We start from the raw sequence: 13,183 nt of genomic DNA on the forward strand, positions 1-13,183 counted from the left end.
TTTAGTTCAACAGATTGCACCAAGCTACCTACTGAACATATGGTAGCCATTTAAAATGTGTGACAAATACTCACGGTGTTGTATGAAAAGGGGTTTGTTATATTATGGAACAATAAAACCTCAAATCTTGTCAAAAAATGTCAGTTCTCTCCTTTAATTCATCACTCTGCGTGAGAATATAAAGGGGATTCGAGAGATCTGTGTTGTAGCGTGCCTGTGGCTGACAGTGAGGCTTTTAGGGTTGTTGTGTGTCTGCACACAATATTCCTACAACACAACGCAACACAAACTAGGCAAATACGGAATTTGATGCCCTCTGATAGGCAGTTAAGAACACGCTACATACAAAACACACAGTGTAACAACAGCCAAGTTAAATTAGTGTATTTATATATACATATATATAAAAGATGAGATTTTGGAATGTTACAATGTACATTAAATTAGTACATTAAATTAGTTAAGCATCAACATTGGTTGTCAGACAATATTTACAACATACCAATGCACAATGTATGACACACCTGTGACTTTAAGGCTGAATATGCAGTCCCAACACATTTATAAGAGTGCAGGTGCTATTTGTTACAGTGTGTGAAAATGACTTTCTATAAAAAGCAACAGAAATATGGTACTCAAGAAGAGACAATTTAAGGCTTAGGAATACATCATCGGAATTAATGAACACAAGGCCAAAATCCAAACAAATAAATCACCACAATATGGTGCCCTAGTCACATATATACCTGTACTCTTTACATTTGTGTTTATCCAGGTGAGCATTAGTGGAGTGGAGTAATACAGGATAAACTGGCCACAGTTACTCCTCTCATTGAGGCATAAAGTGAAAATCTCACTGGGAGGTTGATAAACGTGTTACATTTGTCAATTCATATAGTGGGAAACACATTCTATGCACAAGAGGTAGTTCAGCTGGAGTCATGACGGTTTTGTGTAATAGCATTGCACAGGGATACAAATCTCGTTATAAGATAACGAACCCATCATCTGCAAGTGCTGGGTGTTCACAGCTGGCTGTACTTTCCTTTGCAATGCGAAATGTGTTCGTGTAATCTGTCTATCCTGTCCTGAAGAACACCCGCGTGTTCATCTGAGAGAAATCCTAATTCCTGAGACAAAGGCTCGCTGTCTCGGTAGAGCTCCAGCAGCCTTTGCCTGGAGTCTCTGCGCCTGTGCAGCTCCGCCACGCGCTGCGTGGTCCTGTTTCTAAACACGCACACAGAGTTCAGTACTGATATGTGGTATTTCTCCCACATGTTTAACACCCGGAAGCCGTGCACAAGCCCGGCCTCATTGTCGATAAATACAAGGTCACCCTTAGGTGTTTTGTGGAGGTTGTTTGTGTCCCTCTCCATTACGCGCGAGTCCCACTGCAGACTGAACAAATTGCTGACGAGTCTGTCGAAGTTTGCTGTTAGGTAGTCGAATATGATCAGGTCGGTCCACTGCATCAGCTCCAGCAGTTCTCCCATCGTCTTATTCCCGAGTCCTTCAAGCATCGGATGCAGCCCGCTGCTCTCCTGCCTGAGCGGTGCAGGTGTGACAACTCCTGTCAGATTTGAGATCCACTCTGTGAGAGAAACTACGGCTCGATCACTCCACTGCAAACTATCTATCCGCGTCCTCACATCCGCCCATTGTTCACTGTCACTGTTAAGCTGGGACAGTATCAGAGGAGGCAGATTCGTGATGCCAAGCAAACTGGCAAGGTAATATGTTAGAGCTTCTCCTTGCACCTGGTCCGCGTTTATCCCATAACGCACACACGCTTTAGTTCCATCCGCAAATGTGGCGAGCTGATTGGATATCCTGCCGCATCCAGGCTCCAGTTTCACTACCCGGGATGTCCTCGCTCGTCTTCTCCAAGTCCGAGCATATTCTTCAGTGAACCCTACAGGGAGCAGATCCTCCAGCCACTCACTCCAAAATACCCCGCTGTCCACTGGGGAGTGTGACTTGACCGAACCCTCCCGTCGCGATGACCTCTTGTTATCCCCATTCACATGGTAATCTCGACTTCCTACAGAAACAGGTTGATTGGTGAGGTTGTGAGCCTCAAGTCTGTCCTCCAAATTCGGTCTTTGTAGAGCTGGAACAGCAAGCAGTGATCGGAAAGTTTTGGCCGAGAGGTCCTCTGGGAGACCTTGGTGAAAAGACCCTCCGCCCGGTGCCGAGAAGCTCCGTTTGTGTCGCTCCAAACGGTCCTCCAGTGCGCTCCAGACGTAGAAAACACTTGCGAGGGCGCACATTAAGAGTACAGCGAACAAGTTTGCTGAGAGAGCCCTCATGGTGAAGATCAACCCCCCCCCCTTCAGCCCACAGAACTCTAACAGATTTTGATATGATATGGAGGGAACAGTTATCTTCAATCCACAATTGAGCTGGTGCGGCTCTGGGCTGTGCGCCCCGTGTCCCGCACACCCCCGACGCACCACGGCACACAGGCGGACTGTCTGAGATCACAGTAAGAATAGTGTCTCCAGTTTTGCCTGAATTTCATCTCTCGTCTCTTTCAGATGCCTTAAAAACAGAAGAAGAAAAAATCTCGGATGACCACAGCGTCGATATACTCTGTTGGACGTTCTCCGTTTTAACCCACTTGTGCTGTGGGGGCTTTCCGTCCGTGTAGACTTCTCTGCTTCGCATCTTCCCCTCTCTCCACCAGGCACTGACTGAGTTTAATTTGTGGTGGTGTACACTCGCCGAGAGACACCAGGCGGTGGGACACGTGACTTCAGTCCCGAGGTGGTGGGCGGATCGTGGGAAGGAGGGTTCAGAGAAGAGCAGAGCAAGTGCACCGCACCGCGTTTTATGTGTGTGTAAGGATTGTGTGGTAGTGGACCATGCAGCCATTATGATAATTAATACCTAGAGCTGAGACAGCCTGCTAAGGAATTAATCTCACAATTTTCAGCAAATCACATTTGGCGGTCGTGTACACGCCACATATAAAAAGGTCAAACTAAGCAAAGTAAGGGGAGGACGATCCTGCCTGAAATCTCTGTCCAAATGAATGTAGGCTAACCATTCAACAGTTTTAAAAAAACACTCATGTCTACTGTGGTCTCTGTAAAGAATAGTGGTGTCATTATTGGGATCTGTAGCCTTCTCTAGTATATTAGATATACAAAATTGAACTGGTGTTAACTCAGTTTGTAGTTGTCCACATCCATGTGACACACAGGGTTGTTTTTAAATCCAGAACAAGTGAGCTGTTTAGTTTTTTTTCTGTTTCCCTTTGCTAAATTCAATCAGAAACACATGTTTGGCATTTCATCGTTTTTTCTTCTAAACCACATTTATATGCAAAATACTTGTCATCCATGTCTATATTAACTACTTCAACATTATTCTAAAGTGGACCAAAAGATTAGGTCCACTCACTGGCACTCAGCCAGCTTTCAACATGATTCACCATCAAATCAAATCAAATTTATTTGTATAGCACATTTCATGTACAAACATATTCAAAGTGCTTCACATAAAATAAAAGCATTGCAGCAGGGAGTGGAAGAAGCATTAAAAATACATAAAAGAATATAAAGAGAAACATAAAATAATTTAAATGAATATAAAAACAAGCAACAGTCCAGATAAATTAAAAGATAGACACATGAGAAAAGAAATCTTTTTAACCTGGATTTAAAAATGTCTCCATTTGCTTCTCCATGTTTAGTCTGGACTCTGGACTGGACCAGCTGACCTGAGTCCTTGGATCCATCTCAAGCAGAGGCTAACTGCTCACTCACCTATTTTGGTAATGGTAATAGTTCACACCTATGATTCATATAAAATTTCTTAGCCATCTCAATATGTGCTGCTAAGAATTAGATAGCTTTTTTTTTTGTGAAAGCCTGCAACACCAAAGTGTCCTGCTTGATTAATTCTTATCCAAGGCCTTTTTTGAACCAAGCATGACATACACAAACTCATTTTACGCATTCAGTTTTTACACTTTCTATATTGAACCTTAGTTTTCTAATCAAATTAATTAGGTCATTTTATAGCATCATGTATGCATGCTAAATTGCCTGAGCCAAATAAGACACAATAAGACCAAATAAACTACAGGTTCACTAATGTGTGCTCAAGATTGGAAGGTGTTATCTGAATGCGGTTATTCTATAGCTTGAAGACTGATATCATGAACAGTAAAAAAAACCCAGCCATGTTTGTTTATCATTCATAATCCAGTAAAACGTAGGGGAAGACAGAGGGAAAACATCCCTTGGAGAAGAAGGTTACGTTATTCTAATGGACTCATATTACTAATAGAGCTTTCTACTAAGCTTTGTCAAGTTAGATCTTTTGATTTTTTTTTGTTTTGACAGCAGTAGCAGAGCAAAGGAAACAGAACAATCTGAGTGATGCAGAAGAAGAGAGCCATACAAGTGCTAGAATCTCAAATAAAGGCTTGTGTGGTGATGCATGGCTGAGCACGTTTTTGTAGACGGAACTAGTCCCTGTGGAGGTGGAGGATTTTGCTAGTTGATTTTGCTTGCTAATTTCTCTTTGTGTCCACTTCTCAGATAATTTCACTTTGTATTTATTTCCCAGAAATGCAGATATGCTGGCTATATATACAAAGAAGGAATAACAAATGGGATGGATCTTTATCGTCTACGGTAACTTACCTTCACCTTCACTCCAAAACTAAGTAAAAGCAGAACTCAAGCCTTCTGAAGTCTAGACGTGGATATTAAAGACGGCTTAAGTGCATTGCTGGAATTCTATCTGAAGTGTGTTGCTTTTTTAGAGAGTCGGGTAACTACAGGGACTAGTTTAGTCTGCAGCAGCACTGGCCCTGGTGTCCATTTCCTAAAGCACAAGTGTGTGCATGTGCACATATCAAACCTATCTGTTTCACGACCTGTGTTATCAGCAGGTCATCCAACCTCTGAAAGCCCCTCAGCACTGCCCCACCCCCTCCCGTCGCATTCCTCCCACAGCAGCCCCAAGAGGGCCGTAACACGCAAAGGCTTTTCTCCACCAGTCATGGCCGTCCGTGGTCAAGCGCCACAGTGACACAAGAGAGCTCAGACCGTCAGTCATTCTGTCTGCAGCGACACAGTACACCCATCCCTAGCTGTCTGACAATGCCACAGCTGTGATACAATCTAGCTTTCTCTGTGTGGTTCCTGTCTGCAGGCGCAGATGGACACAGGGAGGGGCCGCAGAGATAAAGGGATGGAGACAGAGGAGGAGAAAGTGCATTGGACTTATGTCACCTCTTAGTCTGAGGTTAGTTCATGCTGAGTAATAACTCAGAGGTCCCTTGACACTTTGCAGCACTCTGTTTTCTGGACTGAATAATGAATGTGCAGGGCTTCCATTAGTGTTGAAAGCTACAATAATTTCACAGAGCCTCATGAGATTCTTCGTGCACTGGGATTCTGGGAGGGATGCAGGAGATCCATGGGGGTAAATTTATGTCTCTTGGTTTATATTTTCAGTAAAATGATCTGTATATGAGGATAGGGGATGCAACTAAAGATATCTATTTATTGATTATTGTATTGATTATTTTGTATAGATTAGTTGATTAATCTAACAATTGTTCTATTAATCTATTTAATGATTGTTTTCTATTTAGTTGACTAAGACTTTGGTTAATTTACCAGTGAATAATAACCATAATTTCCATTAACTTCCCAACCTATATTGGGCTAGCTTGATCATATCTAAAACCATAACCATGATTACTTTGGTCAATATAATGTTGATGACTATTCAACACAATTGATAAGTGGCTTTCAAAACTCCATGAATTTATTGGCCTTTAAAATTGAAATTCATCTTTTCAACATCAGTTTTTCTCCCATTTTAAATGGGATTAAAACAGAACTGTAAAGCACCAACAAAAACAGACGGTTTAAAAGAAAGAGTAATGCAGATGTACCGTAGGTTGTGGGAAACAGTTATTCGGTCAGGAGCTGTATAGACAAGACTACAGAGTATATGTGATTATAAAGTCTGCAGGTGAGACCTCCTGAGACCTGCACGGAATTTATAGGGAACAACTCCAGGAACCACAAGTTAACTTAAGCGAAAGTTTCGGTAAGTTGTTACAACTTTCCACCCCCTCTAAACAGCTTGTTAACAAACTGTCTCAGTCCGTCATGTCGGCTCAATCTGAACTAAACATCCACACAACTGGGTGGAGTGAGTTTGGGATTAATGACAAAAAGTGTGCCACTGTGACAGGGTACGCTGTATTTATCAAAAGGCAACTGAACAGGAGCATTGTTGCGGGATGGAATGCAACATAAGAATAGTTTCATACAGATGATCTTGATTTCATTGTCATTGAAGGACTTAATTGTAAACTAAATTAAAATTCTATTCATTGTTGAGCCCTAGACCAGCTGGTCTGCATATTATTACACAAACCGCTCTCAACTTGCAAACATGATTTAAAGCTTTGTCATGTTAGCCATTTGCAAATGCTAACCTTTGCAGATAGTTACTTAAGTTTACGCTATGTTTTGAACACAAGATCACAAAGCACAAATACCAACCAACAATAGGACATAACGACTGTGATAAATACTTAAGCAGCTGTGTTGTAGTTTTAGGGTTGAAAAGCCCCAAGACGATTTCTTCTTGGATGTTTGTGCCTATAGCAGTTGTTCTGCAGTGGGAGGCCATTTTCATTTTGTAGTGTGGAGAGCATAGATTTATTAGGCTTTGTCTCCAGGATGGATTTAAACAGTGCCATGCATTGATGTGTGATATGCAAATGGTCGAAATTACGTAATCCTTTTAATCTGTGTCCTTGATGCAGAGTTGTGGTTTTATTTGAAGGTGTGTTCTTTGGGCATGTGTGTGCTTGCATGTGTTTATTCCAAAGGGACAAGATAATTGGATGAAATACAATATGATATACAGTACACACATATATATGAACAGTTTATTGAGCATTTTCTCTGTCCATATACTGTAGACACAATGAGGATACCTAAATGAACTGCTATATATCCTTCTTACGAATAAAGTAAGATGAATAAAGTATTTTTATTTTCTTTTTTTACATACATACATACATACATATATATATATGTGTGTGTGAATAAGCATACATGTATAGAATTCAGGTATTTTAATTTTTTTAATCTGTTCAAGGCACCCAATATGTGTTTGAATCTCCCCGCAGCGACACAATTTGGATTAGAAGCATTCAAATGGGGATGCACTCCTTTATTAAATACTCCAGAGACAGATAAAACAATTCTAGTAACTACTGGTGCCAGGGTCATAATTTTGAAACACTTATCTCAGCACTAATCTCAAGTAATGCTTTGCAGTTGTGCATTAGTTGCACAAAATTGACCTTACAGTCAGCACACTACGTTCTTGGCTTCAATTAGCGGGCAGATGGTGCTGGTGTTAAATGTGGGAGGCTGTACTCAATCACAGTGTTTCCAGGATGACGCAGTTTTTAAAAGGAGTTTAACTCTTGGTTTCATCCAATCAGCAACGGAGGCAGAGAGCAGAAATAAGAAGCCTGTGAAATATCAAATCAGAGGTGTTGCTACAAAAAGAGATACACTGCACTGCTGAGACCTGAGCATGGCACACAGCCACCAAACTGCTGACCCCCCCCCCCCCCCCCCCCCCCCCCCCCCCCACCATTCACTGCAGTGTAACTAGACTGCCTTTGCCAGTTTCCTAGTTCACAGGCTCGAGATTTTAAGAAGAGGGCCCGGCTGTTGAATTGCCTATGTATGAGTTATTGTTAATAAATACTGAATTTCTCTCGTAGCCATGAACGAGTAGCAGAAGACTTGGTTTATTGATGTGCTGTGCTTCCCATCTCCGTCTGGTTTCAATGCAGCAGAGGAGTGGAAGGGAGTTGAATCAGAAGAGTGGTGGGCCATTGAAATTCAGTGCTACACAAGAGGGACTCTCTTGCAAGAGTGACATCAGGAGGGGAAGAAGGGGATGTACTGTGGAGCCACTCGATTAAAGAATCAGTGTTCAATCTCCTGGATTACACCCCCTGACCCGCCATGCCAAATCCCCTATTAAATAAGTCAGGAATTGAATTTCTTTTTTTTTCCTTTGTGTTAACTGGCTTATTGACTGAAGTGCTCAGTTCTTTGTGATGACATTCCCCTTTTAAATGAGCTGAAGAGAGAGTTTAAAAGCACCAGATCATTATTTGAAAAGTCCTGAAATGCACCACGTGATAAAGTTTTGGCTCAGCTCTTGTGGGGGTTGTACAGTCAGTTAAGATTAGAGATGGAGGTTAAATGTCCTGCTAATATTTCAGTGAAAAATTTAGCAGTTTCAAGTTTAATAGGCGAACAGCATGAAGCACTTGCTCTCATATCACATTGGAATGAGCATACTGTAGGCTATGTGGGAATGAAGAAGGTTGCGGTTTGCAGGCATCTTGTTGCTCAACTCCTCCCTGCCTGCTCCAGATTTCAAACCAGTAGGTAACCACTAATGAAAAGCATTGAGTCTTTCCAACATTTGGCCCCAGCTTATATGGAGAAAAGAAGGAATCCAGTCACATTTTGAACAGATGTATGAAGATTAGCATGTCAACAGGATTCATTATAACTAGTGTAAATTACTTTGTGGGTTTGATGGGAGGAATAGATATAGAAGAGAAAACCACAGTCCATCTTTCATTTGATTAAATTAGCAGCCAAAAGTTGGAATAACAGGCCTTTGGAGTGCCATATTAATATTTATTGGCCAAATGGAAAAAATGTAAGCACATTCTAGTTGACGAGAAACAGTTGTGCCAATGACCTTGTTATGCATTCATTTGATATTGGCACTTCAAAATATTTTTTCATGTGTTAAGTAGGAAATCAGCTGAACAGAAAAATTCTGACAGAGATCAGCTCAAAGTTTGACAGCTTTGTCAGTTGCAGCTATAATTTGTCATTGATCAGTTCATACATCAGTGATAAAAGTACAATGTGCACATTGGTTAAATTCAAGTCTTGCCTTCAGTACCGTTTCTGAAAGTTTTTGCTATGTCAACCGGAGGATTTATGTTTCCCTGTGGAAACCTGTTTTTTGGCTCTGCAGCAGAAATAATGGTCATGTTGGGGCATTAAGGGAGGGAAAAGCCAAAAGAATAAAAAAAAAAAGTGACCCCTTGGAATTTTGACCTTTTTCTACCCATGAGGCTGGTAGTGTTGACAGGACTCGTGGTGGGGAAAGGGTAAGCAAACAAGTTGCATGGAAAAAACCTCAAGGCAAACGCTGTAAGACTAACAGAAATGTGAGAAGCCTTACTTAAAGGTAGGGTAGGAGATCCTGGCTTTTGAGTCCAGCGAAGCTGCATTTTGAAAATACACTGGTAAAAAGTCCCAACCCTTTTCTTCACTTTCCCCCCGAAGGCACGCCTCTAGAGTACATGAACGCGCACGAGCACGAAGGTGCACGAGCGCTGTTCTGACAGCAAGCATCGATCGTTGCCGTATTTAGTATTTAGTTTATGCTAACTATATGTTTAATAATGCTAGGTGGTAGCCAAGCTGGGTCTAGTTTAGCTTCATATTTGTGTCAAAACTTTTAATTAATTGGTTGCAATGGGGGTGTGAAGAGTATTTCAAGCAATATGTAAAAAAATGTTCCAGAAAAAGATCCCCTACCCCGCCTTTAAAGCTGTCTTAGTATTTTGCTCCAAACTGACATGAAATACAGACTAGTAGAGTTATTTGAGTCCCACGTTGATATAAAATAGTCCATCTTAACTCAGAATTGCTTTGTTTTGGAAATCTGTAGTAACTTGGTTCCTGTTATCTTATGGTCATCCTCTGTCCATCTGAACTGTGCCTAAATAACATTAGCTTGTCTTTCGATCAAAAATAATTACAAAGAGTTCCCATATAAGATAGGCTTTCCAATGACTTTTAACCACACATACAGTATATGACCAATATTTATTAGCTTTATATTACTATATTGAAGTTGGTCAGAGTCAAAGCCAGATAATTTATGGCTGGAGGCCTTAGGGCTCTTTCATCGTACCACATTTGTGGTTAACACCTCTCACACTTTCCCCTATCTCATTTCCCAATTTGCACACACTTGATTCTTCCACTCAAGTCCTCTATATTTGTCTCAGTCCTTTCCACCAGACAAGCAGGCAAAAGAGTTGAAGATAAACAGAAGAAGATGGGAGTGAGGGGACCAGCATTTAACAAAATCAGATGTCCTTGTTTCAGAAACAATCAGTGCCAAATTGATAAAACATTAGATGTATCTAATGTTTTATCAATTTGGCAATGCATCATCTAGCTGTACTTTACTTCAAATATTTGGCTTTGAACAATCTTAGCAATAAGGCATTCTTATATTACTTTTAGTTTTATATATAAACCTTGTGTGATTTATGCTTTTGCCAAACGTCTGTATGTGTTGTGTGTGTTTTGTGACCGTGCTGTTGCTGCTGTCTTAGCCAGGACTCTCTTGCAGATAAGATCTTTTATCTCAATAAGACACGTTTTGGGTTGAATAAAGGAAAAAAAGGAAGGAGGATGGAGAAGAAGAGAGACAAGCTTTATGTCTCACAAACACACCTGTTATTGTGTTTTATTGCCAACTGGTGGCAACTACAAACACTCTGTGGTGTCAGTTAGGTTGGTATTGCCTTTTTTGTGTTGGTGCTGTTGTTGGTTCTTTAGCTGTGCTAATTTTTTATGATATTATTATATCATATTAGTATAGGAAGACATAATATAACTTATCACTCCATTATCAAGGTTGCCAATTCCAAAAACTGATTTACAAAAGTCACAAACGTGAACAATGTATCAGACTGCTCACCCATGCTGCACACACTCACCCTCCTGTTCTAAAATGTATTTAATGTGGGACCGAATGAACTGTTTTCCTTTTATAAAGGATGTTCCAGTGTTTCCTATTCTAAAGGAAATATTAAGGGAAGCATTGAGGCTATACTCTGCTAAGTATTTGGAGAATTTTACCAGGCCTTATTTTTGCTGCGACTTAGACACTTTTGGGTCATTTCACCTTGTATGAATCTTCATAAGCATTCATATATTGTTAGACCACAGAAGTAAACATGGATAAAGATCTGTTCTGAGGTGGAGGGAAACAAAAATGGTAAACTCAATTACATTACCCTGTATGAGCTGTCTGAGCTTTTCATCTGTCCTCTGTCATTCTTTCGTCTTTTTTTGCACTCTGTCTTCTTGGTTTGTTTTGACATTTGTTTTGATCATTCTCATTCCGGGTCAAGATCACTTTCAACCAATCAACGTTCGACCATCATGTGGCATCAACAATGTGGGCTATGTGCTGTTAGCGTTTTGGAAAACTACATATCTGTGTTTTCTGAATGTTAGAAATCATTCACATGTACTCCACACATGGACAGATACCTATTCTAACACAAATGTACCCATATGGGATGAGTCTTTTCTGTAGGCTTTAAGGTTGAGTGCATTTTACCTGCCAACTGCTCACTGGTGCCTGGAATTGGCGATAGACACTTACTACTGATAGATTTGTGTCCCGCAGGATAGGTTTGTATCACTGTTGGCTGTCAGCACATACATTACACCGTTTAAGCAAGAATGATCACCGCTATTAACAACAAAGCAGACCCAACTGAATAATTTAGCATACTGGGTAGCGGCAGCAGTGGCTCATTGCTGATAAAAAGAGGAGGAAAATTGATCAAACAGCCAGGCCTCAGCCAGGCGTGGTGTTATAAATGAAAAAATTGGATCAAGGTGATTGCTTGTAGTGCCGTGCTCCCATCAGGCACCTCCCACCTACCTTCTTCTCCCACTGAGATTCCAGTGTTGGTTTTGATTCCATCTTGCTGCTCACAACGGCAAATCAATCTGTTCCAAAGCAGATGGGAGTGAGAGGGAAGAGTAGTGCTTCATTTGTGTTCCAAAAGGTGATGAGAGTTTATTTTCTCTACTCACCCTAAGAAGTACAGAATTTTTTGACTTGCTTGTTGAACTTCCAGAAAAAGCGACATAAGTTCTTCCACACCACCTCTGCATATCAGTCTTCACGGACCTTTTTACATTCGTCCCGTGTTTCTTGTAATGATTTAATAGATTTGTAGGCTATGACTCCCTCTAGAGGGAAGCAGGATTAACAACAGAAGATAAAAAACAAAATGTCCCTTACAATGAACTCAGTCACATAAACGTTTTAGTCCTGACACATAACAAATTTCAATAATGAAATTAAATGAAAACACAGAAAACAGTGTTCTCCTCCCAAATCAATATAGTACAACCCCATGAATATGAATTGGCAGCTTGACTGCTGATGTCTACCATCGACTTGCTGATCGAAATGAAGTTTTTGTCTTAATTTGTAGATATGGAATTGCTTCTGTGTGAGCATCCATTTTTTAAGATAAATGTTCGAGAATAGTTCAACAACATGCACATTATTTATTCCACTACCAGTTTATCCACATCCACATTGCTAATTCTGTTTGCAGACAGCAGGCTTTCTTTTAAGTCTTCATGCTTCATGCTTGGATACATTTGAAGCAAATTGTCCATTTTAACTCCCAATCGTGTACATGTACATTTGAACCAGTTTTTAGCACACCATACCGGATGTTACAAATGATAGAATACTCTGTCCTTCTCCTGGCTGTGTTATAAGATCTTAGATATCAATATGAACAATGGACGATGTAACAACTCTGTAAGGAACACATTTAAATTTTATTCTACATTATTTTTATCAGCATAGTTTCTTACAGACAAACACACATCCACAGCTATCAGGAGAATTGATCTTGTTACTTGACATCGTGGCCGTACTTCTGGTAATATTCTTAAATATCTTGGAATAACATGTTTTAATTTTTCAATCAGATAAGTGATCTTCTCTTTGAAATTTCCCTCATTTCATTCAGGCCTTTCATCAACATCATCAATGGCTTTTACTGTGGAAGGTTTGATATGAAAGGCGTGAGACTTTGTGGATCAAAGAAATCTTGAAGTTAACTTATGATGTGGTAAACTTGCATAAATAATTGTGAGCGCAGGGTTATGAATGTTGCTCACAGAAGTGCGTTTTGACTTTCAAAGATTAAAATTTTAGACAAGTTTCAGCTGCCCTTTTCAAAAGGTTCTTTATTGATTATGTTTTTTTTTTTGTCATGCAGCCTCTGTCTTTTCTCGACACACTG

At 40.4% G+C, this 13,183-nt stretch overlaps 1 protein-coding gene across 1 annotated transcript; it reads right to left on the minus strand.

Moving 5' to 3' along the window:
- Positions 1–368: 368 nt before the first annotated feature.
- fjx1 (four-jointed box kinase 1) lies at positions 369–2,689 on the minus strand. The gene has a single exon (XM_075470932.1). It carries the CDS (start codon positions 2,307–2,309, stop codon positions 1,026–1,028), a length of 1,284 nt encoding a protein of 427 aa, XP_075327047.1. The 5' UTR covers positions 2,310–2,689; the 3' UTR covers positions 369–1,025.
- Positions 2,690–13,183: the final 10,494 nt, after the last annotated feature.

This window comes from Odontesthes bonariensis, chromosome 7, assembly GCF_027942865.1.
Source record: "Odontesthes bonariensis isolate fOdoBon6 chromosome 7, fOdoBon6.hap1, whole genome shotgun sequence".
Lineage (NCBI taxonomy): Eukaryota > Metazoa > Chordata > Actinopteri > Atheriniformes > Atherinopsidae > Odontesthes > Odontesthes bonariensis.